The sequence below is a fragment of the Motacilla alba genome, chromosome 6 (genome assembly GCF_015832195.1).
Source record: "Motacilla alba alba isolate MOTALB_02 chromosome 6, Motacilla_alba_V1.0_pri, whole genome shotgun sequence".
In the NCBI taxonomy this organism is placed as follows: Eukaryota; Metazoa; Chordata; class Aves; order Passeriformes; family Motacillidae; genus Motacilla; species Motacilla alba.
This window is the reverse complement of record NC_052021.1, coordinates 22,242,382-22,264,744: the sequence shown is the minus strand read 5'-3', so window position 1 is coordinate 22,264,744 and position 22,363 is coordinate 22,242,382. Positions and strand designations below refer to the sequence as shown.

Genomic DNA, 22,363 nt, shown 5'->3' with positions numbered 1-22,363 from the left:
CAGGACATACAGTGTGGAGAGGGACTGCAGCGTGTCAAAGGCGCCCGGTGCAATTGTGCTGATCTGGTTGTCGTACAGGGAGAGCAGGCGGACGTTGCGCAGCCCTGTGAAGCTGTCATTGTGGATGCAGCTGATGCGGTTGTTCCTCAGCATCCTGCAGAGGGAAGAGAACAAGGGCACCTACAACACAGGCAGGCACCACGGGGGAAACCCACCTTAGCAGTGCTCAGGCTGTGCCCACCTCAGTGCTGGGCAGCAGAATGAGCCTGAGCAAGTCCCTGAGCAGCAAAAACCTGCCCCGCCCAGCACTGGATGCAGCCAGCTGGTGGGCAAGGCATCCTGGGCTGGCCCTGCAAGGAGGCAAGGAGTAAGGACATCCCCATCTGGGTGCTCATGGAGAAGAAGGGACTCACAGTGTCCTCAGCCCGTCCAGGCCCCTGAACATGCCGCTGCGCACAGACTCCAGCTGGTTGACAGTGAGGTGCAGCTCATTGACAGAGGATGCCCCCTCAAATGCCCCATCCTCGATCTCAGACACCTTGTTGTTGCTGAGGTTGCTGTGAAGAGGGAAAAGCAGGCTGGGATGAGGGCTCTGCCTTGACCTCATCCTGAACTCTGCCTCCCCCATATCCTACTAAGCACCCCGTGATGCCAGTCCTTCAGAGGACCCTCAGGCTGGGACGTGCCCTCCATCTCACTCCCCAGTCTGTCCTGGCATCAGGACCCCATGTGCCTTCCCAGTCCTTGGCACTCCTGACATGGCTGTGCCTGCCCAACACTCACATTTTCTTCAGATGTGGGAGTTTCTTGAAAATGCCAGTGGCCTCCAGGATGGAGATCTCATTGTTGTTCAGGCGTCTGGAGTGGGCAGCAGGGAAAACAGCTCAAGAGATGCCTGCAAAGTGCCTGGTACAGCCCAAACCCCAAGCCAAACCCCAGTGCCAGCAATGTGCCTGCTGCAGGAGGGAAGGCAGAGTGAGAGAGGAGACTCTTACAGCTCAGCTGTGGACTGCGGGATGCGATCTGGGATCTTGGTGAGTTTCAGGTTGGAGCACTCGACCACACCAGATTCACAGCGGCATTTTGGGGGGCAGATCACATCACTGTTGCATTCACTGTTCAGCTGGTAATCCTCTGTGCCTGTGTGATGGTGAAGGCAGTGTGAGTTCCCACAGGCAGAGGCACCTCCCCCTTCCCCCTCTAATCCTCCCACATCCCCACCTGGTCTCATTTTCTTCCCTAGCTCCCCTCATTCCAGCCCTTGTGCACATATTAGTTTTCTCCATGCCCAAAGCAGCTTATCTACAAGGATATTTTTCCTGGGTACACGGGGCACTGCCCTGCCCACCACCCTCCTGCAAACAAAACTGGACCCTGGGGACACCTCTGTGCCCATCCAGGTAATGGCAAGATGGGAGATGCCACAACACATCCTGGTACCCAGCATGTGGGAAATGAAGCGTGGTTCTGCTGGGCCACGCCACGGGGCTCTGGCACAACATCCCCGCAGGCAGCCTGGCCGAAAGGGCACCATGCACATACCGTGCACGTGTGTGCAGCTCCTCTGCTCACCTGGGATGAAATACTGCTCTTTGGCTGCAGAAAAAAAAAAGCACATCAGCCCTCTGAGCACAGACACCAGGCTGGGACAGGGCCAAGGACGCCTGTGACAGCTGTGACAGGGCTGGGGAAGCTCTCACCCGAGCAGCGGAACTTCTTGCTCTTGATCTGGCCGATGCGCTTGTTGGCCAGGCGCCGGGGGCTGGCACAGCGGGCTCCACTGGTCTCCACGGGGTTGGCACGCAGGAAATCTGCCAGCCACTTCAGGTTGCAGTCACAGATGAAAGGGTTCTGGGCCAGGTGCCTGTGCCAGGGACAGTGGGTGACACACCGTCAGGAGCAGGGGGTGGTCAGCAGCTCCAGGCCTGCAGACGCTTCTACCCCAGAGGCTCCCCTGCCCAGCCAGGGGAGCTGGAGTGGACACTCACAGAGTCTGGATGGCCCGCAGGGAGGTGAACGTGCCTTTGGCCAGGCTCTGGATCTTGTTGTCATACAGTGAGAGCAGCGAGAGGTTCTGCAGATCCTGGAAGGCATCTGCCCGTACACAGTTGATCTTGTTGGCATTGAGAAGCCTGGCAGGGAGGGAGGGATGTGAATATGGGGACACCCCTTCACTGCACCATGGGTGCTAAGGACCTCAGTCCTGCTTCCCTATGTCCCTGAAAAGCATCCCACACAGCCACTGGTGCCTTACAGCAGCTGCAGGGCAAAAAGTCCTCCAAAGACACCCTTAGGGAGGTCCGTGATCTTGTTGCCATACAGCACCCTAGGAAAGAAAGGTTGGTGTGAGAAAGATGGGGGGAGTGATGTGGGCCATGGTTAAGGGGTACAGCATCCACCCCATCCCACCCACACCAGGGTAGGCACTTACAGGGAGTTCAGTGAGCGCAGTCCCTGGAAGGCATCAGGGGCGATCTCCGAGATCTGGTTGTTGCTCAAGTCTCTGAAACCCAAAGGGAGAAGGTGGCCTGGTCCCCTCTTCTCTTGTCCCATATCCTCATCCTTCTGCTAATTCCAGGGGACCACCCCCAAGACCCAATATACAAAGCTGGGGTTATCCAAGACCCCTTCCCAGTGCTGCCATTTGGGGCACCCCTGTCACAGCAGGTGCCCCACGTCTGTCAGCTCTCAGCAGTGGCCAGCAAGCTGAAGGGCACTGGGGTTCAAGGTGAGCTGGTAGAGGCTGCACACTTACATCCTCCGCAGCTTCTTGTAGGGTGAGAAGGCTCCTGGGGGGATGGACTTGATGCCGTTGAGTTCCAGGCGTCTGCAAAGAGAATAGGGGGAGATGAGGGCTCTAGGCCTTGCCAAACCCCAGAACCCCACTGACAGAGCTGGGCCTGCAGGACCCCTAAGGCTGCAGTAAGTTACCCCACAAGAGTGGAAATATTCTGCCCAGAGACAACTTGCATCCTGTGGTTGGGGCTTTCTCCATGAGGGAGAGGTGCCATGGGTGGGGGAACCATGGTGGCTAGGGTGGAGGAAGCACCTCTTCTCCCCAGCACCTCGGGTTTAGGGGTGCCTACTGCCTCCCACATGCTTTGAGCACTGTCCCAGCAGGGGCTCTGCACCATAATTGGATTCCTCTAAGGAGATTATTTCTCTATTTACATTTTTAATGCAGCTAAATCCAGGGCTAAATCTGGGCAGAGTGAGAGAAGGGCAAGGAAGGCCTGCCGCTCTGGAGTGGCTGAGCTGCAGGGCTTGCTCCTGTATTGCCAGTGCTTTGAGCCACCCAGAGCCCGGTGGTGACGGTGTGGGGCCATACTCACATCTCTGTCATGGTCTCGGGCAGGTTGGCGGGGATGGCCGTCAGCCCCTTGCCCCGACAGTCCACAATGCCATTGCTGCAAGTGCACATGGCTGGGCAGGAGCCGGAGGACAAGCTGCAGAGCTGGGCATGTGCTGAGTCCGTTTGTCCTGCCAGGGAAGCAGCCAGCATTGGAATTGCAAAGAGCTGAGCCAGGCCAGTATGTGGCAGCAGCCTGAAGAAGGGACCCTGGTGACAGCTCAGCATGCAGGGACAGTTGATGGCACCCTTGAGTGGGTGCATAAGCTCCTGGTGCACCCCAACCCCTGCAAAAGCTCCAAAGGCACAGAATGATGTACTGTCACATTGATAGGGTGGCATTGTCCCCATATTGTCCCCCCACCAAGGACTGAGCTGACCTGAGACCATCCCATAGCATGGGTTCTGAGGCTCCGAGCTGGGGCACATGGCAGGGCTGCACTGGTGGCACAAGCTTTGCTCCCCTGCCCCATGTCCCAGCCTGCCACCCACCACCTCTTCTGCCCCCTCACCGGAGCAGCTGAACTCGTTCTTTTGGATCTCAGCCACGTTGAGGCCACGAAGCTGGGCAGGAGCAGCACACTGGGTGAAGAGCCCGATGGTGGGGCGCTGGCGCAGCCACTGGGAGAGCCAGGCCAGGTGGCAGTCGCAGAAGAGATGGTTGGAGTGCAGGCGGCTGCAGGTGGATGGATGGAGCAGTCAGCAGCCACAGCACAGCTCCTGCCCACCCCACTGCCCTCTGAATGCCCCAGCCTGGCTCATCCCAAAGGCTGAGGGGATTTAGAGGGAGATACAGAGGGGCTGAAGAGCATCTGTGAGAGTTGCCGAGGCCACCTTGCTTGGCAGTACTTGGGGATGCTCGGCAGGGGTGTCCCCTCTGTTCCCTCCCCATGGTGCCGTCCCAGCACTATTGAGCCACCAGCAGAGCTGGGGACATCCCACTCTAGCCTAGGAGGCCACTCCCACCACCACCACGGCCCTGGCACTCACAACGTCCGCAACTTGGGCATGTGGTTGAAGCTGGACACAGGAATTGAAGTGATATTGTTGTTATTCAGGGTCCTGCAGGAAGACAAAGAAGGGCGAACAGGCAAAGAAGGTCAGGGCAGACAGGCTGTAAATAGGCACATGAGATGGTCTAGATGGCACTAATCCCTGGGAGCAATCTAGCACAGGGCGAATGGATGGAGAACTACAGGCTGGGGACAGCCTGAACCCCCAGCAGGACTTGCTGTCCTTTCTAGGCTTCTCCTCTCCACAGCCAGTGGCGCCCAGGTGGCCCTCAGGGGCAGGACCAAGCCCAGGAGCACAGCTCTGCAGCAGTTGTACCAGAACCCTGGTCAGCCCCTGCTCATGCCCACGGAGAAATGACATGCTGGGGATGTGCCCGCAGCACCTCAGTGAGGGGGGACACTCAAGAACACCCTCATCCTGCATGGGGTTGCAAACTGGAGGCTCCAGCCTTGTCCCCAGTCACTTACAGGACCTCCAGCCCCCGCAGGGCACGAAAAGCCCCATCCTCGATGCAGCTGATCTGGTTCTTGTCCAGTTGCCTGCAGGAGAAAGGGAAAAAAGGGAGAATTGCTAGGACAGCCCAGGCAGAGAGCAATCAGTGCTCCTGATCACTTCTGCTGCCTGCAGCCATTGGACCTGACCCCAAACTCCCTCATGCCCAACACTGCCAGCACTCACAGGTTCTTGAGGTCGGTGGCCCCACGGAATGCTTTCCTAGGGATGGCCTGGATGAAGTTCTCACTCAGGTCCCTGCAGAAGAAAGAGGCAGGAAGGCAAATGGGCAGTGCCTGCAAAATGTGATGTCCTGTGGGAGCAGGGCATCCACAGGCAGGGGCACGCCCCAGCACTCAGTGATCCCTCAGGGACTCTGACAAACTAATCTGGCCTCAGGCTGACCACTGTTCTGCTGGCTGTCCTGAGGCAAGTCTGGCTCCATCCATGGTGGCTCAAAGTGACTGGGGCTCCCTGGGCACTGCAGTGCCTGGCTCTGACAAGCAGAGCTGCCTGGCACAGCTCCGGGAAAACCCTCCATACTTAAATACTCTCTGACTGCTATAATTACAGGTCCCTGCTGATTAACTGGTAATTACACTTAGTGGCTCCAGGAGGCATTCCCATGGAGCCTGACCTGCACTTCAGAGGGCACAAATAATCGGGTCATTATTTACTTCATCACTGCAGGGTACTGTCTGTGTAATCACCTGCTCTGTAATGCCAGGGCATGCCAAGCCAGCAAGGGCTCTGTGTTGCAGGGCTGGCAGCAGGTCAGATCCCCTATCATGCCTGGGCTGGCTTTTAAAGACTATGAAGACCACAAATCTCACTGCAAGTAGGGTCTGGGTAGACTGGCTCAGCTGTGGGAAGACCTGATTGTTTTATTTATTCTCCATGGCTCCCAAACAGCCATTCCCTCTCCCACCCTAATAGTCTGCAGCTCCTCCAAACTTGGCTGGAACTGCATTGCCTGCTCCCATTCTGGGATGCCAGTACAGTCCTGCTCCAGCCACACCTGCGGCAGCAGGTCAAGTTCCCATCTCCTTCCTGGCAGAGGTAAACTGAGGCACAACATAGCATTTTCCCTATGCAAGTCCATGGATGAGTGAGGAGGAGGACCAGGGTATCCCATACAGATTAAATGTCTCCAGAATTACACAGGCCACACAGACACCCCCAGCCCAGCCCCAAGAGGTGGTTTGGGGTGTCCATAAATGTCAGCACTTCACACATAGTGCTCACCAGCTCTGCTTCAACATAACAAAGCCTGTTTGTTGTTGACACTCCAAACTTGGACTGGGTCATGATGGAGGCACAGCATCCACGTTCCTCCCCATGGCTTCATTTCCTCCAAAAAGTGGGTTCAAGAAATGGGCACAAGCTGCTTGCGAAACACCAGGAGGTCTCCAAATTGGGACTTCACCCCAGCTGAAAGTTCACTAACACAATGAGAAAATGTTCCCAGAGGGAAGCACCAGCATGACTTGCACAGCTGCATGAGGAAAAGGAAAACAAAAGGACAGTGGGCTTGCCAAGCCCTCCGGTGGGATGCCTGACCACCAAGGAGATGCTGTACAGCCCAGCGTGATGCACCAGCCACTGCCACCTGCGCAGTTTGTGCATCATTCTGGGTCATTCCTGGGAAACCAAACCCGGCTGGCAAAGCATCACTGCCGGGGCAGTGGAAGGGAGATGCCGCCCCAGGAACTGCCCAGGCTTCTGGAGAAGGACCAGCCCAGCTCCTCCGCGAGCAGCAGGCGCAGTTTCGCAGCCACCCACGTGGCGGCACTGCCAGGCTGCCCTGCTGCTCGTGCTGCCTGCGCTGCCTGCCCTGACCGCGCCGGCTACTCCCAGAACTCCGGCCCGACCCGCCCACGAGGGATCAGCGTCCCCTCACCCTCTCCACAGGGAAAGGAGCAGACACCTGCAGCAGCCTCTGCCTCTCTAGCACTCCTTCAAATACAAACATCTTCTCCTCATGTTATGTTGGGATGCAATGAGCCTGGGGACCCCCAGGAATTGCACTGACCTTTCAGAAAAAGACAGCATTGCATCAATTCCTCTTTTCTCTTTTAGCTCCCACAAGGAATCCCTCAGAAAACTCTTAGGAAAATATAGCAACATTTTTACATGGGCAGACAGTGGTAGGGGGAAACAGTTTTAAACTAAGAGCAGAGTTTTAAATTAGATGTAAGGATGAAATTCTTTACTGTGAGGATAGTGAGCCACTGGAGCAGGCTGTCCAAAGAACTTGTGGATACCCCATCCCTGGAAGTGTTCAAGGCTAGGCTGGATGGGGCACTGAACAACCTTATCCAGTGGGTGCCATCCCTGCCCACGGCCAAGGGTTTGAACTAGATGATCTTCAAGTTCTCTTCCAACCCAAACCATACTACGATTCTATGAATCCTCCAGGTGCAGTTCATCACTCTTTCTAGCAAAGCACTCAATGCACGGCATTCCTTCTTGGCAGCTGCCTGTCCTCCAACATTAAACCCTGACAGAGGTGAGCATCACACTTCAGTGCTCTGCACCCCTCTCCCAGCTCTGGCACTGCCTGCCCAGCCAGGTCCTGTCTGTGATTAGTTTGGTTCCCCCATGGAAAGCTCGCTCCCATTTCTCTGCTTGGAGCACATGGGAGTCCCAGTGCGCCCAGGGAGCAAACACAAGCGTCTGTCTCCAAGCTGCTCATTTACAGCTTGTGAGGGAATTGCTGCTAGAAGGTTGCAACTGACTTTGCGAGGCTTCTCCCCTTCACAGCTTTTTGTGACAGTCACCGATGAAGTGCTGCCGTTGGGGGTACGGAAGCCAAGAGGGACAGACGCTGGATGCGAGGGTTTCAGCAAGGCCCCGGCACCGGCTTAGATTACATTGCACAATTACACAGCTGACGACACCAGGACAAACACATGCTTTGCCTGTGGAATCCTCGGCCCCGGCGTTAGAACAAGGCACGGCCCCTTCCCTCCTGGTGTTTCGTAGCTCCCAGCTATGTTTGCTTTACACTTTGGCGTAGAAGAAACAGCAGATGGCACGGCTTCTCCTCGCTCCACGTACCACTCGCAGCACCCACAGCGGCTGCATCGGTGCCACCTCATGCCCTGCCGAATACAACAGTGTCACTGCCATGGCATGTGGAGTGCCAGCTTGCAGTGGTGACCACAGGCAGTGGCAGGTCTGACAGCCCCGCTGGGGACCAGCTGATGGACGGGCACAGGCAGAGGAGGGGGAGTTGCCACAGTCACCCTCACTGCCTCTTCTGGTTTCACTTCCAGGTATTGTCCTAAAGCTCCAAGTTTAGGAGTACCTGGCTGTTGAATCCAGGCGTTTACCAAACAGCCAGCCCATTCACAGTGCTACTGTCCTCCCATCCCTGTGCCATGGTCCCAGAGGACCATGCAGCTAGAGTCTGTCCTTGCACACCACAAGGTACAGAGGGCTCTGGTAGTCCCAGGGGTGCAAAGGGAAAGTATAACAGGGGGTGAGGAGGTGATGGAGGACACTCTGTCACCACACTCACCTCCCACATGGATTTCTGACCCAGCAAATGCCTGCACAACAGCAGCAGCCAGCTCCAACCCAGAGCTGTGATGGCGAGAAGGCAGGCACCCACTTTTCTTCCAAGTCCCCTAAAAGCCTCATAGCCAGACTATATCCACACAAGTCCTCCCTGGCCGGGCAGTGAGGGGGATGGCGTGGTCAGGGATGGCGATTTCAGGAGCTTCCCTGCTCGCATCTTCCGCGCGGCCGCTCTGCCCCATTGAGCGTGTGACGGCTGTCGGCGCGGTATCCGCAGCCAGTCCGGGGGTGCCCGGCGCTGCCTCTCCTGGCAGCCGCGGCCCCGTGCCACTGCCGCCGGTTCCCGGGGAGCCTCGGCGAGGCGCCAGGCGCGGGACGCGGCTCCTCGGGGCTGGCAGGGGCTCGGCGGCGGGAGCCAACCCCCCGGCGCGACGCCCTGCCCGGCGCTTAGCGGGGCGCCCGAGCAAAACTGTTCGACATGGCTTCCCAGTGGGGAGCCCACTCAGGCAAACAAACTCCGGCAGCCTTAATCTCCGCGGCAAGAGCCCGCCGGGCCGCAGGGCGGGCGGGAGGGAGGGGGCCGCAGCGGGGCTGCGGCGGCCGGGCGAGGAGGCCGGAGCTATTACCACGCTCTCATTCTTTTGGCTAATCCTGACTTCACACTTTAACCTGATTGAGCCTTGTTTGGCGAGCCGGCTCCTTGCGCGCCGTGTGAGGGGATTAGGGCAGGACGCAGCGGGGAGGTAATTGCTTCCCGGCGGCGCTGGCCCCGCGTCCTCCGAGCCCCCCGCTGCCAAGAGCGCCGGGCGGCCTGGCAGCCCTCCGGCAAGGCGCTGCCCTCGCCAGGCTGCCCGGCTTGGCAGCGCCGCTGGGCTGGCTCCCGTGCCGGTGCCGAGGTCCAGCGTGCCCGGTGTCAGCGGCCACGGGGGCACCTTGTCCAGGCCAAAGCTGAAGCCCGGCCCGTGTCGTGTCCCAGGCACAACGGCGAGGCCTGCGGGCCACGCTGTGGCGGGGGAGTGACTTTCCACCCGGGCAGTGCCAGCATGCCCGGGACCAGTGCCGACTCCAGGCGGGTGAAGTGCAGGGGGCTGCTCCTCTCTTTACCTTGTTTCCTCCCCAGCATCCATGCTGGAAACTCATTATGAGGGCATCAGCCCCTGCCAGCCCACAGCTCCCACAATGAAAATGCACGACACTGCATGCCCCTGGCCCACACGCCAGGCGCTGCTGCAGCAGCTCCGCTCCGCCAGTGCTGACACCAGTCCCTGCAGGCACCAGCTCAGCCACAGCAAGCATCCACCAAGCCTCCAGCAGACAAGGCAACCAAAGCCACCAGCCCTGCAGAGCATCGGCGTTTCACGCTGGGACAAGTGCTCCCTGGATCCCAGCCTCACCTCGGTGGTGCTGTGCTAGAGGCAGCTGTGCCAGAGCACAAATGACATTTCCCCAGCAAGGACTGTGGCACCTGCAGCTATTAAGCAACCAGGTGTGTCTCAGATCACTCCGCACATGCTGTCTGTCCCAGCACAGCCTGTCCAGGGCAGAGGGATGAGCAGAGACAGGGCTGACAGCTGTTCACACCACCACCTTCACTGCCTGACAGGTGACAAGGGGTGAACTGAAGAGACAGTAAGACTCCTGCATTACAAAAAATCAATAGACTAATCAGCACTTGCATTAGTAGGAACTGCCCAGGGTCTCCCAGGGGTTCTGCACTCCCTGTTGCCACTCCATGGCAGGAGCTGCTGCACCCACTGCTTGTGCCAGCATCCGCATCTGCAGCCCTGTGCTGGGGGAAGCGTCACCCACATGTCCACAGTCCCACATGTGGCTGCTACACAATCCACTTGAGGTGATGCACACAAATCCCCAGTGCTTCAAAGACCCAGTACCCAAGGAGGGGTGTCCCTAAGGGAGCTGCTTGCTGGAGATGGGGAGCAGCCACCCCATCCTGCATTAGCAGGACGCCAGGGCAACAAGGCAGAATTCTGTCCACTGTGTCACCTGCCCCAGTCCCCAGTGCCAGTCTGAGCAGGAGCCCACAGCCCTGTCTCAGGTTCAGGCTCTTGTGGCATGCCCAGCATTATGTCACCCTGTTTGATTTTTAATGGGCTCCACTGGCCCAGTGCTGGCACCATTTCATCCTGGCCAAGGGAGATGAGACAGACCTCCCAGTGCCCCCAGCCCATCTCACTCCACTGTCCCCAAGGCCACAGCCTGTGTGCTACCTGCCACTGCCTGTTGCTGCCTGCCACCTGCTGCAACTCCAGCCCTGGGGCTCAGGGCGTTTGCACAGGACCAGGTGGGACGGCAGCTGCTGATGCATGGTTACAAACAAGCCAGAATGCTGTGTGGTGGGCTCAGCGTGAGCCCCTGCCACTCACGAGAAACATGGTGGGGTTTTTGGAAAAGGCACTTTGGCAGGGGGCAGAAGAGGAAATGGGAGGGAATGGGACAGGGCACAAAGCATCAGTGTGGGGGAAAGGAACATTATTTACTGCTTTTCACAATGCTAGAACAAAGACGACCGACACAATCATGAAGGCAAGCTTCAAATCACAGCTAAGAGTGAATCCTCCAAATTAGAAGTGCATGCATCTTTGAGCCACAGTCAGCTCAAAAGGAAAATTAATAGAAGCAAAATGCAGAAATGCACCTGCCAAGCCTTGCTGTGGCAAGAACACCTGCAGGTGGATGCTTGGGAGCTGACTGCTGCTGCCAGGAGACCAGCTGGGCGCATCTCTGGTAGCACCACCCTGCCCAATGCAGGCAGCATGGACAACAGCTCCACCACTGCTCTGCTGGCAGGGACTGCCACCCACCAGGAGTCACTTCTGTCAGCCTGTTTTAGTGGCAGGCTGAAATGCACAACACCTCTGCTCCCCAGGGCAGTATGGGGGACATCAGCCTGGGGTCAGGCATGCTGGCATGCCCAGCCAGGGCAGGGTACCAGGATCCTGGCTCCGATCTCTGCCTGTCATTCCTGTCACTGCTCCCTCCTGGAAGGGGGGGGACAGTGAGCCGGTGAGTGGGGGAGGGAGGCGCTGCTCCTACAGGGGTTCAAGGGGGAACAGCTGGTTGCTGTGAGGAGCACCCCAGGCTGGGCGGGGTGGGACAGCCCTCCCCGCTGGCAGCCAGAGTGGAGAGGTTCATGAGGCAGCCCCAGCCGCCAACAATTACGTGCTGAGTAAATCGATGGGATATAATTGGACTATTAAGATCTCATTATCCTCCAAGCTCTGGTTGCCACAGCCCGCAGTGAGCTGGGGGAGACTGCAACCTGCAGCCACAGAAACTGCCTCCTGACACACAGAGCCTTGATGGGTACTGGGAAAGGGTGCATGGAGCAGGGACAGCACAGACAGAGGGGACAAGGGTGCTGGCAGCAACCAAATCCAGCACAAGAGACATCTCTGTGGCACTGTGCAAAGGCAGGGCGGTGTCCCTACAGGGGTCCTAGAGATTAAGACAACCAGCCATCCTTCTAGTCAACACACCAGCCTGAAAGCCCCCACTGACCTCTCCTGCGCTGTGTTCTCATTGCTCCTCAGTGAGATGAGCAGTTTGGCCTCTATATGCCCTTACATGCATATCTCTACCCCGTTCCTGCTGGAAAGCAGGGCTTATGTCCCCACCTGCAGGATACAGGGTCCCTATGCTCTGAATCACCCAGGCTGCCCGGCCCTGAGTGTCCCTTTCCCTGTGCAAGGGCTGTGTACCCACATCATCACCTGCTCACATACCACCCATGGTGGCTGATACTATTCCAGGCCATGGGACAGTCCTCCCAAAGGAACCAGCACCCTCAGCATCTCTTGGCACCAGGTCATATCCACTGTGGTTCAAGTGAAAATAAATAATCACTTCCCTTAGGAGAGCTGACCCCACCTGAGGTCTCTTGTAATATTTCTTTTCTTATTTTCTCAGCACCAATGAAAGCAATGCATCAGAGCTCCTTCCTTGCCAAGCCTTATATGTAAGGACAAAACAATCCTTTGCTGCAGCAAGGCAAAACACAACTCGACACCATGATGTGCTGAGTGTCTCAGACCACAGACCTCAGTGACACAAGCCCTATCAACAAATTCCGCCTGTCCACTGTGTCCACACAGTAAAGTGTAAAAGTGAACAGAGCAGGAGCAATGTTTCATGCATACTACCCTGCCTTCCCCAGGCTTCCCAAAGTGCTGACCCCAGGCTCTGGCCCTGGTTCTTTCCCTCCCAGGAGATGCAGATGCTTCCAAAAACATTAAAGCTGGAGAGGTTTGTTGCTTGGACAGACAAGCAGAGCATGTGTAAAAGCCAACATATGCTCATGGCAACAGTTAGTGAGAGGAGTCCCAGCCCCAGCGTGGTGGTGTTGATTTAGCAAAACATTTCAGAGCATGCATAAATCTCAGTGGCTTCAAAGGGACACTGCCGACCCATGCCACAACCCGCTGATACCAGCAATTGACTCTGGCTGGTATCACCCAAGAGTGCCACCACGGGTGTCAGTGTGTGCTGAGGGGACACCCCGGGGATGCTGAGACATGTGGCTCCATGCACTACGGATAACACCAGCAGCCCCACGTTTGGGCATTGGGGAAGTTGGGGGCAGTGCAATGTCCCCAGGGAGTGGGGTGATCTGTGCCGGGAGGGCACTTGCAGGGGCCAGGCTTTGCTGAGCAGCGCCTGGGCAGTGGCTCCGCTCCAGCTCCAGCAAGGATCGGCTCCTGCGTGGGCTGAGCTGCAGCGCCAGAGCCGCGGGACTGGGCCGCTGTGGGAAGGGGGATGCTATGGGAACAAGGGGAGCTGGCCAAGGAAAAGAGGGAGGGTGGGAGGAAGGGAGGGGGAATAAAGCATCTGCTACACACCCTGGAGCCTCTTCAGAGATTGAAACAAGTTAAAAGCAGCAGCTTTAATGGAAACACAAGTGAAATAACAAGCTGCAAACCCTGCGTGCCTGTCACCGCCCCCTCCCCACAGTGTCCCTTTGTTCCTGCAACCTCGTTATCGGCAGGAACGGGAGCTAACACGAGGCTAAGGCATCGCCATCAGCTCCCCCGCGTCCCTAAGTGCCTCGAGAGAGCCACAGCTCCTTCTGTGTGCAGTGCCCTGTGGTCTGGCAGAGCCCGGGGTGAGCAGGGGAGTCTCCGGCAACCCACCTGTGGGAGCGGCCAGCCTGTCATTTTCTACAAAAGGACCTCCTCTGTGGCTGACACATCTACCCCGGTTCTCACTGTTTGCTGGGTGAGGGTTCGTTCTCTCCAGCAAGCGTCTGGCTGGACACTGAGTGTTAAAACTGCACCTGCCTGGCTCACAGCCTCTGTGTCCCACTGCCACTGGGAAGCAAGGCACCCAGCCACTGAACCCATTGCTGCACAGCCTCCTGCTTTTCTGCATCCCTGCTTCTCACCACTTCCAAGTCCCCTTAGCCCTCATGTTCAGCACATCTTTTCTCCTCCCTCTTTTCATGTTTTTGCTTCTGTCTTACCCTCTAGTAGTGAGAAATCCCTGCATGAACCTTCCACCAAAGCAAGTTTTTCCAGCTACCACACTACCCTCCAGCCTGTGCACCTGCCTGCTTCACATCTGCATACCTCAGCTCATTTCAAGCATGTTCCCCACATGCTGCAAATAAAAGGCACAGAGATGTCCCTTTCTACAGGGCTGCATGCCAGGCCCCCCAACCCTGCAGAGGGAAACTGCTGTCCAGAGCATAGCACCTCAGCACTCACAGTCCCACGTGTTCCAGGATGAACAGCAAATCAAGAGTAGCCCAGTGGCTCCAGAGCTTGGGACAGAGCGAGCTGATGTGGTGGCAGGGATTTGCTAGACCATGTGTGGTTCTACATCCAGCAGACAGCAGTGTGTCACAGCTAGACCCTCCCGTGTAGCTCTGTGACAGTTAGGACAAGGTCAATCCCCCCTCACCCCATCAGACCCCATGCATGACTGTGCCATGCCCTGAGAAGTGCCAGGCTCCAGCCCTGCCTGCCACGACGCCTTACATCCTGCAGCATGCAGCGTGTGCTCCCTGCCTGGCAGCTCACACCCCAGAAGATACCCCAAACTCCATTCTGCAACACTCATCCAAGGTGTAAATGAAAAAGCAAATAGCTCTTCTGGCGAGCCAGCCCTGAGCCCTGTGGGGAGTTGGCTGCAGCTCTGGTTAGCAGGCTCATCCCCCGGGTTTGCAGCACTGCAGAGCCCAGAGCTAATTGACTCCTAGGCTCTGAGGCTTTTAATTGCTAATAAGTGTGAAGGCAGCCCTGCCAGCCCTCCTGGATTCCTCCGAGGTGTGAATGAGGCTGAGCCAAGCTGAGAATTGCGTCCCGGCTGTCCCAGATCTGTCCCAGATCTTGGTGAGCCAAAAGCAATGCTGTGGATCTGTGATGTTGCTCCTCAGCTTTTACAGGTCCTGGGACAGCAACTGGCCTCAGCTTTAAGAAAAGCTAAAGCAAACTCCCTGTGGCCTGCAAGATGTTCTGAAACGGAGGCTGAACCTTGCGAGACAGCTGGAGAGCTTGGCGAGATGCCCTGACATGAGTAAGCATCCTTCACACTCCTCATGTTTGGCCCTAGCACTCAGACAGGTAAAACTCTTCTGTCTCATAGCCTGGGGCTTCCTGAAAGCTCTTGGGAGAGGCTGGCAGTGGGATGAGAAGTGGGAGATGCATCGCAGGATGAAAGGCAGCCAGGAAGGAGCTAGTGGGACATCTCAAATCGTGCCCAACAGCTGGTAAAAGAGATGTGATTTTACACAGGGGTAGGAGGAAACAGCCAGGATAGGAGAAGGAAAGGCAGATGGAAAACAGCAGAGTGAGTGTGGAGCTGCAAGAGCACTCGAGCATGGGAATCAAGCACAGGGACACAGGGAAAACCCAACAGGAAGATAAAGAGACTCCATCTCGGTGACACACATCAAAGCCAAGATAAGAATGCTGGAAGGCAGGCAGCAAAGCCCTGCCACAGGGCTGGCCCAACCTGGGGCTGCCCTCGCCCCAGTAACAATTGCTCTTGAGAGGGCGTTTGGGAGAGCAGCACCCAGTCATAGCCATGCCACAGGGGCCTGGGAGCTGCATCCCAGCCCACAAGGCTTCCCTCCACAGAGCTGCTCTTTGAAGAGCCCCTGGCACAAAACCACACCACAGGTCTGGGGAAACCTCTGCCTGCAGGTAGTGAGTACAGCTGCAACACCCACCCATGGACCTGCCTGTGCTGTGGATCAACAGCCCCTCCTTGTTTTGGAGAGGCAGAATTGAGTTGCTGGAGCCACATCTGGGCGCTCCTCCCTTTCCCAATCCATGCATGCATGGAGCCTTGGAGAAGTATCAAGTCCAACAGCAGCACCCAACCACAAGGCACAGACTGAAAAGTGCTGGCCCTGAGTCTGTGGGCACCTAGGGGTCTCACACAGATCTTTGTATTAAAGTTCAAGTGATGGAGCAGCCCCACACCCCTTTTCAAAACTGCCCTAAGGTTAATTATCTTTGGGGTTAACAATGCACCTCCTGTCTTTGTTCCAAGTGCATCTGACTCACAGTGGGGACAGCGGCTCTGTGACCACAAGAGCCCATGAGTGCCTCTGCCCTGTGGATGTGCCTTAACAGCTGGGGACTGTGTCACCTGCATGTCCCCACCTCCTGCCACAGCCTGGTTGAGCTCAAGAGCAGCCAGGATTGCAGAGGGGAAGGTGAGGATGTTGCCTGGGAAGAGGGGATGGGACCCTTCACCCTGGCCGGCTTGGGGGGGTTGCTCCTCATGGCTCCAGGAGAGGTGCTGGCCAGGGCTGGAGCTGCCAGGTTGCAGCCAGCCTCCAGCACGGCTGCTCAGGTGGCCTGGCACTGCTGGCACAGCTGCAGCTTGTACTCTAGGACCTGGGGAGAGGAGCTGCTGAGGCTGATTACCCCTGCCAGAGCAGGCCTGGCAGGTTTATTTTTAACACTTCTGATTGAAGCTGGTTTCCTGCTGACATTTACACTCCTTCATCATTATCAGCTCCCCGGCTTCCAACCGCCAGAATAAAAGGAAGAATGAAATCTCCTGAACAGTGGTGTCCTGGCTGCAAACCCCATAGAGGGGGAAAGACCCAGACGAGTGCAGCTGGACAGATCCCAGCCCCCTTGGAGGGAGGTGGGTGCCTATCTCTCGGTGGGGGCATTACAGACTGGCATGCCACCACCAGATGCAGCAGGAGCCATCTCAAGGCAGCCTGCACGGGAATATGAGTCATCATCACCGGCATGAGTGTGACACGGCAGCATGGCTGGGCTACAGATGCAACTTCAGGTGCTGGTGTCCCCACGCTCCTGGAAGTGCCCCAGGGACTGGCTCCAGGTGCAGCTGGAGCCATGGCTGCTGTCTGGGGCCAGCAGAAGGGTGAGGTGCCAATCCTCTTTGCATGAGCATGCCCATGCCATGAGCTCCCAGCAGTGGATAAAGGGACTCACAAAGACACACAGGGCTTGGACCCCCAGTGTGATCCTCTGTGATGGGAGAGTCAAGCAGGGGCTGTGCAGCACAGCCTGACCTTATCCTCCTTCCTATGCTGCTGGGGGAAGGCCAGCAATGCAATACAGAGCCAGTAGTGGGGCTCCCAGCATGGCCAGAGCACTCAGATCTGAAAAGCTCCTTTTTTTCCCTATGAAACTGTCAAATTCCAACACGTGCTGTCTAAAAATACACTCTAGTCTGCCCAGGACTCTGCCCACTCTTACATCTCTTGTATGATTCATATTTTGTCAGATTCCAGATCAGTTTTGAGACCAGAAATACCAGGTTTGAGAGACAAGCATGCCACAGGCCATGCAAGAGGAGGCTGGAGATGTGACCAAGGTGGGAGATGTCCTTCTGTGGCTGGGAGTGCGGGCTGGGTGTTCCTGACATGCAGAATGGCTCTCATGGAGGGGGAAAGCCCTGCAGCAGCCCTGGATGGGTACAAGCTGCTCCAAGGCCAGACAACCAGCACAACCCTGCTGCATCCCAGAACAGCCCCAAAATGGGGTGCATTTATATATGGGAGCTTGCCTCTAGCTTTTACTTAATTGACTTCACGGATATGAAATCATCAATAACTAATTATACAGCTCCATTCCTGCCTAATATGCTGAAATCTGCCTCCTAATTAAATATTATAGGCATTTAAAAGCATTTCTGACAACATATTATATATGTAAAATACTGCAAATTAGCCAGCTCCCACACTGAAATCCTGCTCAGGAACAATGCAGGGACCTGGTTGGACAGAAATCCAGGACATCATTTCAAGTAAATTGGGAAGAGGGCCCACTCTTCTGGCAAAGGATTTTTTTTTTCTGAGGTTTGGAGATCGCTGATGCACAAAGGAGACAGCCTAGAAACACCTCTGCCAGTCCTGCTGCCCCATGAGCCATGGGAGCCCCCCAGCAAAGGCGATTAGGATGTAAGAGGGCTCCTGGTTAGTTAGGCAAACAGTAATGCCAATTGTCAGTGAGCCTGGAGATGAGATCCCAGGCACAGAGCTTGGAGGGGAGCAGGTACTTCCTCATGTTATCAGCCCATCCACTCTCTGAGGGGGGAGCAGGAGCCAGGAGGTGCTCTGTGCCATAAGAAAGGAGCTCTAAGAGCCAATTTCCATCCGACCACAGCACATTTGATGTCTTGTGAAGTCGAGTTTACATGAGCTGTCTCGCCTCTGCCTCAAACAAGGAAGGGGCTGGATCCTCCCCCTGCACACACAGCCGCAGCTCTGGCTGAGCACGTGAGCATCCCACAGCACTCTGGGATCCAGCAGGAGATGAGCCATCCCCACTGCACCCTTCCAGCAAAAATGCAGCTGGAGCAAAGAAAGGGCTTGGGTTTGGTCTCCTCCGCATGAGTATGGGCTAAAGTGCTGCTGTCTTGCTTTGCCCCCTGCATGGAAAACTTCTATTGCTCAGTCTTCAACTCTGGCTTGGTGTGAGCCCAATTCAGTGCTGAGCTGGGGCCATGAGGACCACAGGAGGGGGCACAGGAGGGCAGCAGCATCCCCCCCTTAACCTGCAGGCAAGAGCCCAGCCCAACACAGTGTCTGCGTGCTCTGGTGTTTGTGCTCTGGTGCCAGGCTCTTCCCCTAAAAGCAGAGCAGAGAGCAGGCAGTTTGCAAGGGAAAAGGCCAGGAGCTAAGGCAGGGAACACCACCTGGTAATTGCCTGCAAACTTAACTTGCAAGTGGAAGCTGCAGTGCCAGGCTTTGAACAGGGCTGTTTCATGTGCCTGGTGTTCCTGCTGCTCCCCGTGCATCCCATCAGACATGGGAGAGGGGATGAGGACAGAGAGTGTGTTTGAAATTCACACTTCAAAGTTGCTATCCGAGTGCACTGGCTTGTATTTGCTGCACAGCTGGAGACAAGTCAGGGAGCGGAAGGGTGAGCAGGGAGACAAGGGCTCACATTCCCAGACCCTTTAATGCTGGGATCAATCACCTGCTCAGGGATGCTCTGCTGCAGTGAGATCGAGAGCTGTACTCAACCCCTTCCTTGCTACAGCTCCCGTGCTGCAGCTTGTACCCAGGGTAGCTGCCTGAAGCTGGAGCACCCTCGGGCTGGGGGCTCTCCACACGCCCTGCTGCACTGCCTGCTGTGTCCATACCCTGCAGCACACACTGCAACCCATGGCCCGCTGCACCACGTCCACACTCCCTCCAGCATGCAGACACACTGCACACACACGTGCTCTTCTCACTTTAGAGCCTTTGCTGTTTTCTGCCCGCTCCTGTGTCAGCACACCTGGAAAGGCAGCAGAGGGGAGCAGCAGAGGGGCGACACGGCCCCTCCAGGAGTCCAGCCCATCCTCTGAGGCTGGCGGAAAGACCATTCAATGCTCCTCTCCCAGCAATGCTTCCTTATGCACAGACCCTAAAGAGCAGTCTGGGGAGGTGAGGCAGAGAGGAAGACCCTGGTTCTCCACCACCAGGCCCAGGGACACAGATGTGTAGCCCCAGATTGGCCCAGATCTGCACGCTAATGCCTGGACTCTCCTGCTTGTGCTCTCTCTGCAAAACACAGCAGCAGCATTGAGGGTCTAAGTATATCAAAGCTGGGCTTTGAACCATTTTAATCAGACTGCCCACGCCACCACGACAAGATCCCCCTGAGCCATCTGCACCTTCTAGCATGGCATCCCAGGGGCTTGCAAAGCAGAGCTGGAGCGCAGAGTTGCCCCAGCTGGCAGACACAGGGGCTCTCTGGGACACAGCTAAGGGGATGGACACTCTGCATTCAGCTCCCAACCAAACGACAGCCCTAAACCTGACCCCTTTTCAGGACTGCCACCTGCTTTCCAGGGACTCAGCAGCATCATCCCTGATTTTCCAGGGGCAGATTAGGGCACAGGCACAGCATATCGGTGGCCATAAAGCCACAGGCCAAGGACCACTCTCTGTCCTTCAGCCCCTGGAGACCTCCGGAGCCCCTCAGCCTGGCCAGCTGCAAGGCTCTCCCACCTGCTCCTTGGAGCCACAGCGTCTGCAGGGCCGGGCAGCGCCTGCCCCTTCCCAGGGCGGGCTGAGCAGCCGCCCGGCGAGCGGGGACAGCCGCGCTCAGCCCCGGGAGCCGCGGGCAGCTGCCCGAGCGACCGTCCCGGGCTCACGGGTGGCGCAGGCAGCGCGGGGCCGGCGGCGAGGGCAGCTGCCCACCTCCCCCGGGGAGCGCGGCGGGCGGCCAGGAGGGGACAGGCGCCAGCCAGACCGTGCCGAGAGGAGTCACCAGGCACGACGGCAGCCGGGCGCTGGCCACACGCTGCTGAGGGCCGGCATGGTCAGCTGGTGGATGGGCCCAGCAGGAGCGGGGTCCCACCTCCCATTCTGCCCCTGGAGAAGAGGGTTTGAAGCGGCGCCTGCCCTGCCAGGCTGCAGCCTCTCCCTCTCATTATTTTTTCACCGCAAGAACTATCTTACACCTTATCAATAATTCACAGGTACAAACGATAACGTTCGCTGTCATGGTCCGGGAGCCACATGTTCCTGGCGAGGGGGAAGGGGCCGCTTGCAATCGCTATTGTTAATGCCTGCGGAGCTGGGGGGGAGGCGGGGAGGATAAATATTTAACACTGTGTCTCCGAGCAAATGTCCATGACCGAGGGCTGAACATGGGTTTTACACAGAGCTGCTCCTGCCCTTGAGAGGGTCATTAGCATGTTAAAAGCCGTCAGAGCGGGGTTGATGGAAGGGCTCTGCCGGAGGGACCCCCAGCGCTCTGCCTGGGGGCTAGCGGGGATGCGAGGTGCTTTTTGCCGCCGCAGGAACGTGGCCATCTCCATCCTGCCCAAATTTCCCCTTTTCTGAGCACAAAGGCTGTGCTCTCGGCCGCTCGTCGAGGAGCATCCCCATCCCTGCCCGCTGCCACATGAGGGATGAGGCACCTGGGGTAGCCCGGGGCTGGTGGGTGGCCAGGGCAGTTCATTGTGCAGAGGAATTACAAAGGGGACACAAAGAGCCACACACCACATTTTGTGCGAGCTTCCTCTCCCGGGCCGCCCGGGCCTTTCTTTGGCCGTGTTGAGGGTGAGCTTTCTGTGTAAATCCCCAGGGTACGGTGAGGGGAGAATAGGTGTCTTTGTGAAAGAGGCTGGAAAATAAAGGGAAGAAAAAGAAGCAAAAGCACAAAACCCAGGCCCCGCAGTGGCAGGCGGCAAGGAGAGGAGCACAAAGATTCCCAGAGGATGCAAAGACAGTCCTACAACTGGGGGATCAGGGGTTGGCAGGCTGCAAGTGCCCTGCTCATGGGGGCACCAACAGCTCCCCACAGCATTCCCCCACTCTGTAAGTGTCCCCAAATATGCAGCCACAATGTAACTTCCCCAGAGCCACGTTCTCATCTACAGCCCAGTTTCACATTCTTATTGTTCCAGGTACAATTCTGGGCACTGACAGACAGGAAAACCCCACGCTGGGATAATCCAGGAGCATTCTGTTTTGGCCTTGCTGTCACAGTCACTGCTGGCATCTCTCTGCAAATGGATGGGAACAGGAGAGGAGCAGGTCCTGTCTGGCTCTGTAGAGGCGGGGGCTCAGGAGGAACAGTTGTGACAAGGGAGGAGTGTAGGGAAGAGAGAGAACAACTTCAGCCACCACTGCCATTTGCCCTGTGAACTCCGAGCCAAAGGCCCTGGAAAGTTCAGCCAGCACCTCACCAGGCAAGGTATTCCAGAGCTCATAAAATTAAAGCAAAGCTGTCTTTCTCTTTTACGGTGCTAATAAAATATATTTCTGCCCAAGATGCTCAGACAGGACTGCAGCGCAGAGGTCGGGAAGGCCACGGCTGAGCATCCCCTGGGGAGAGCGTGGGAAGACCGGCACCAGTGGATCTCCCCAGCCTGGCTGAGAACAGCAGGGCCAGCCTGGAACCCCCTCCAGCAGCCCCTGGCCGTGGCAACCCCATCCCTGCCCACAGACATGCCTGTTCAGACATTAACTTGCATCATCCCCGACAGAGGTGAGCCTCTGCAGCCAGCTTTGCTCTGTCAGCCTCTCAGAGGGGGATGCTTGGGGGCTTTGACAGCAATTAAGGACCTGGCCAGCCCGTGTTGGAGGCACTGGACTTATGTCCCCAGAACCCAGAGAGGGAGAGCGGATGGGGTGTCATCCATCACCCAGAAGGGGACACTTTATCACTGGGACACCTCTGAGCACTGAGTCCAGACCCAGAGCCCTCCCAGGGATTTCTGCTCCAACTGACACTTCCAGTTTTCACCATTGGGAAAAGAAGTACAGTCTCCTTTGCAACTTCAAAGGACATTCAATTCACCTCTTCCCAGCTGAGTGTTCAATAGTTAATTGCTCTCTGTCGTGAAAAAGACAAATTTAATTCTAGTCTGAATTTGTCTAGTTTCAGCCCGCAGCTACTGAATGATTTTATGCTTCTTTCTCTCTCTCTCTCTTTTTTTTTTTTTTTTTTTTTTTAATTAATGGCATCCCAATAATCAGGCTTTTCCCCATGCAGGTATGCAGAGATGGAGATAAATTTCTCTCCTAGCCTCCTCCTG

General features: G+C 56.8%; 1 protein-coding gene across 3 annotated transcripts in view; it reads right to left on the bottom strand.

The window, feature by feature from the left end:
• The window catches only part of SLIT1 (slit guidance ligand 1), a 60,675-nt gene that overhangs the window by 11,637 nt on the left and 26,675 nt on the right, over positions 1-22,363 (bottom strand). For all 3 annotated transcript variants that reach the window (XR_005257435.1, XR_005257436.1, XM_038141318.1), the window contains exons 5-19: positions 5,042-5,113; positions 4,831-4,902; positions 4,340-4,411; positions 3,862-4,025; positions 3,333-3,480; positions 2,756-2,827; positions 2,432-2,503; positions 2,255-2,326; positions 1,989-2,132; positions 1,701-1,864; positions 1,573-1,596; positions 996-1,140; positions 784-858; positions 414-557; positions 11-154 (exon numbers count right to left, since the gene is read on the bottom strand). Coding sequence is in view for 1 of the 3 variants with exons in the window: in XM_038141318.1 (XP_037997246.1) it covers positions 11-154; positions 414-557; positions 784-858; positions 996-1,140; positions 1,573-1,596; positions 1,701-1,864; positions 1,989-2,132; positions 2,255-2,326; positions 2,432-2,503; positions 2,756-2,827; positions 3,333-3,480; positions 3,862-4,025; positions 4,340-4,411; positions 4,831-4,902; positions 5,042-5,113 (1,584 nt within the window). In the remaining 2 variants the exon portion in view is untranslated. The remainder of the gene's footprint in view (positions 1-10; positions 155-413; positions 558-783; positions 859-995; positions 1,141-1,572; positions 1,597-1,700; positions 1,865-1,988; positions 2,133-2,254; positions 2,327-2,431; positions 2,504-2,755; positions 2,828-3,332; positions 3,481-3,861; positions 4,026-4,339; positions 4,412-4,830; positions 4,903-5,041; positions 5,114-22,363) is intronic.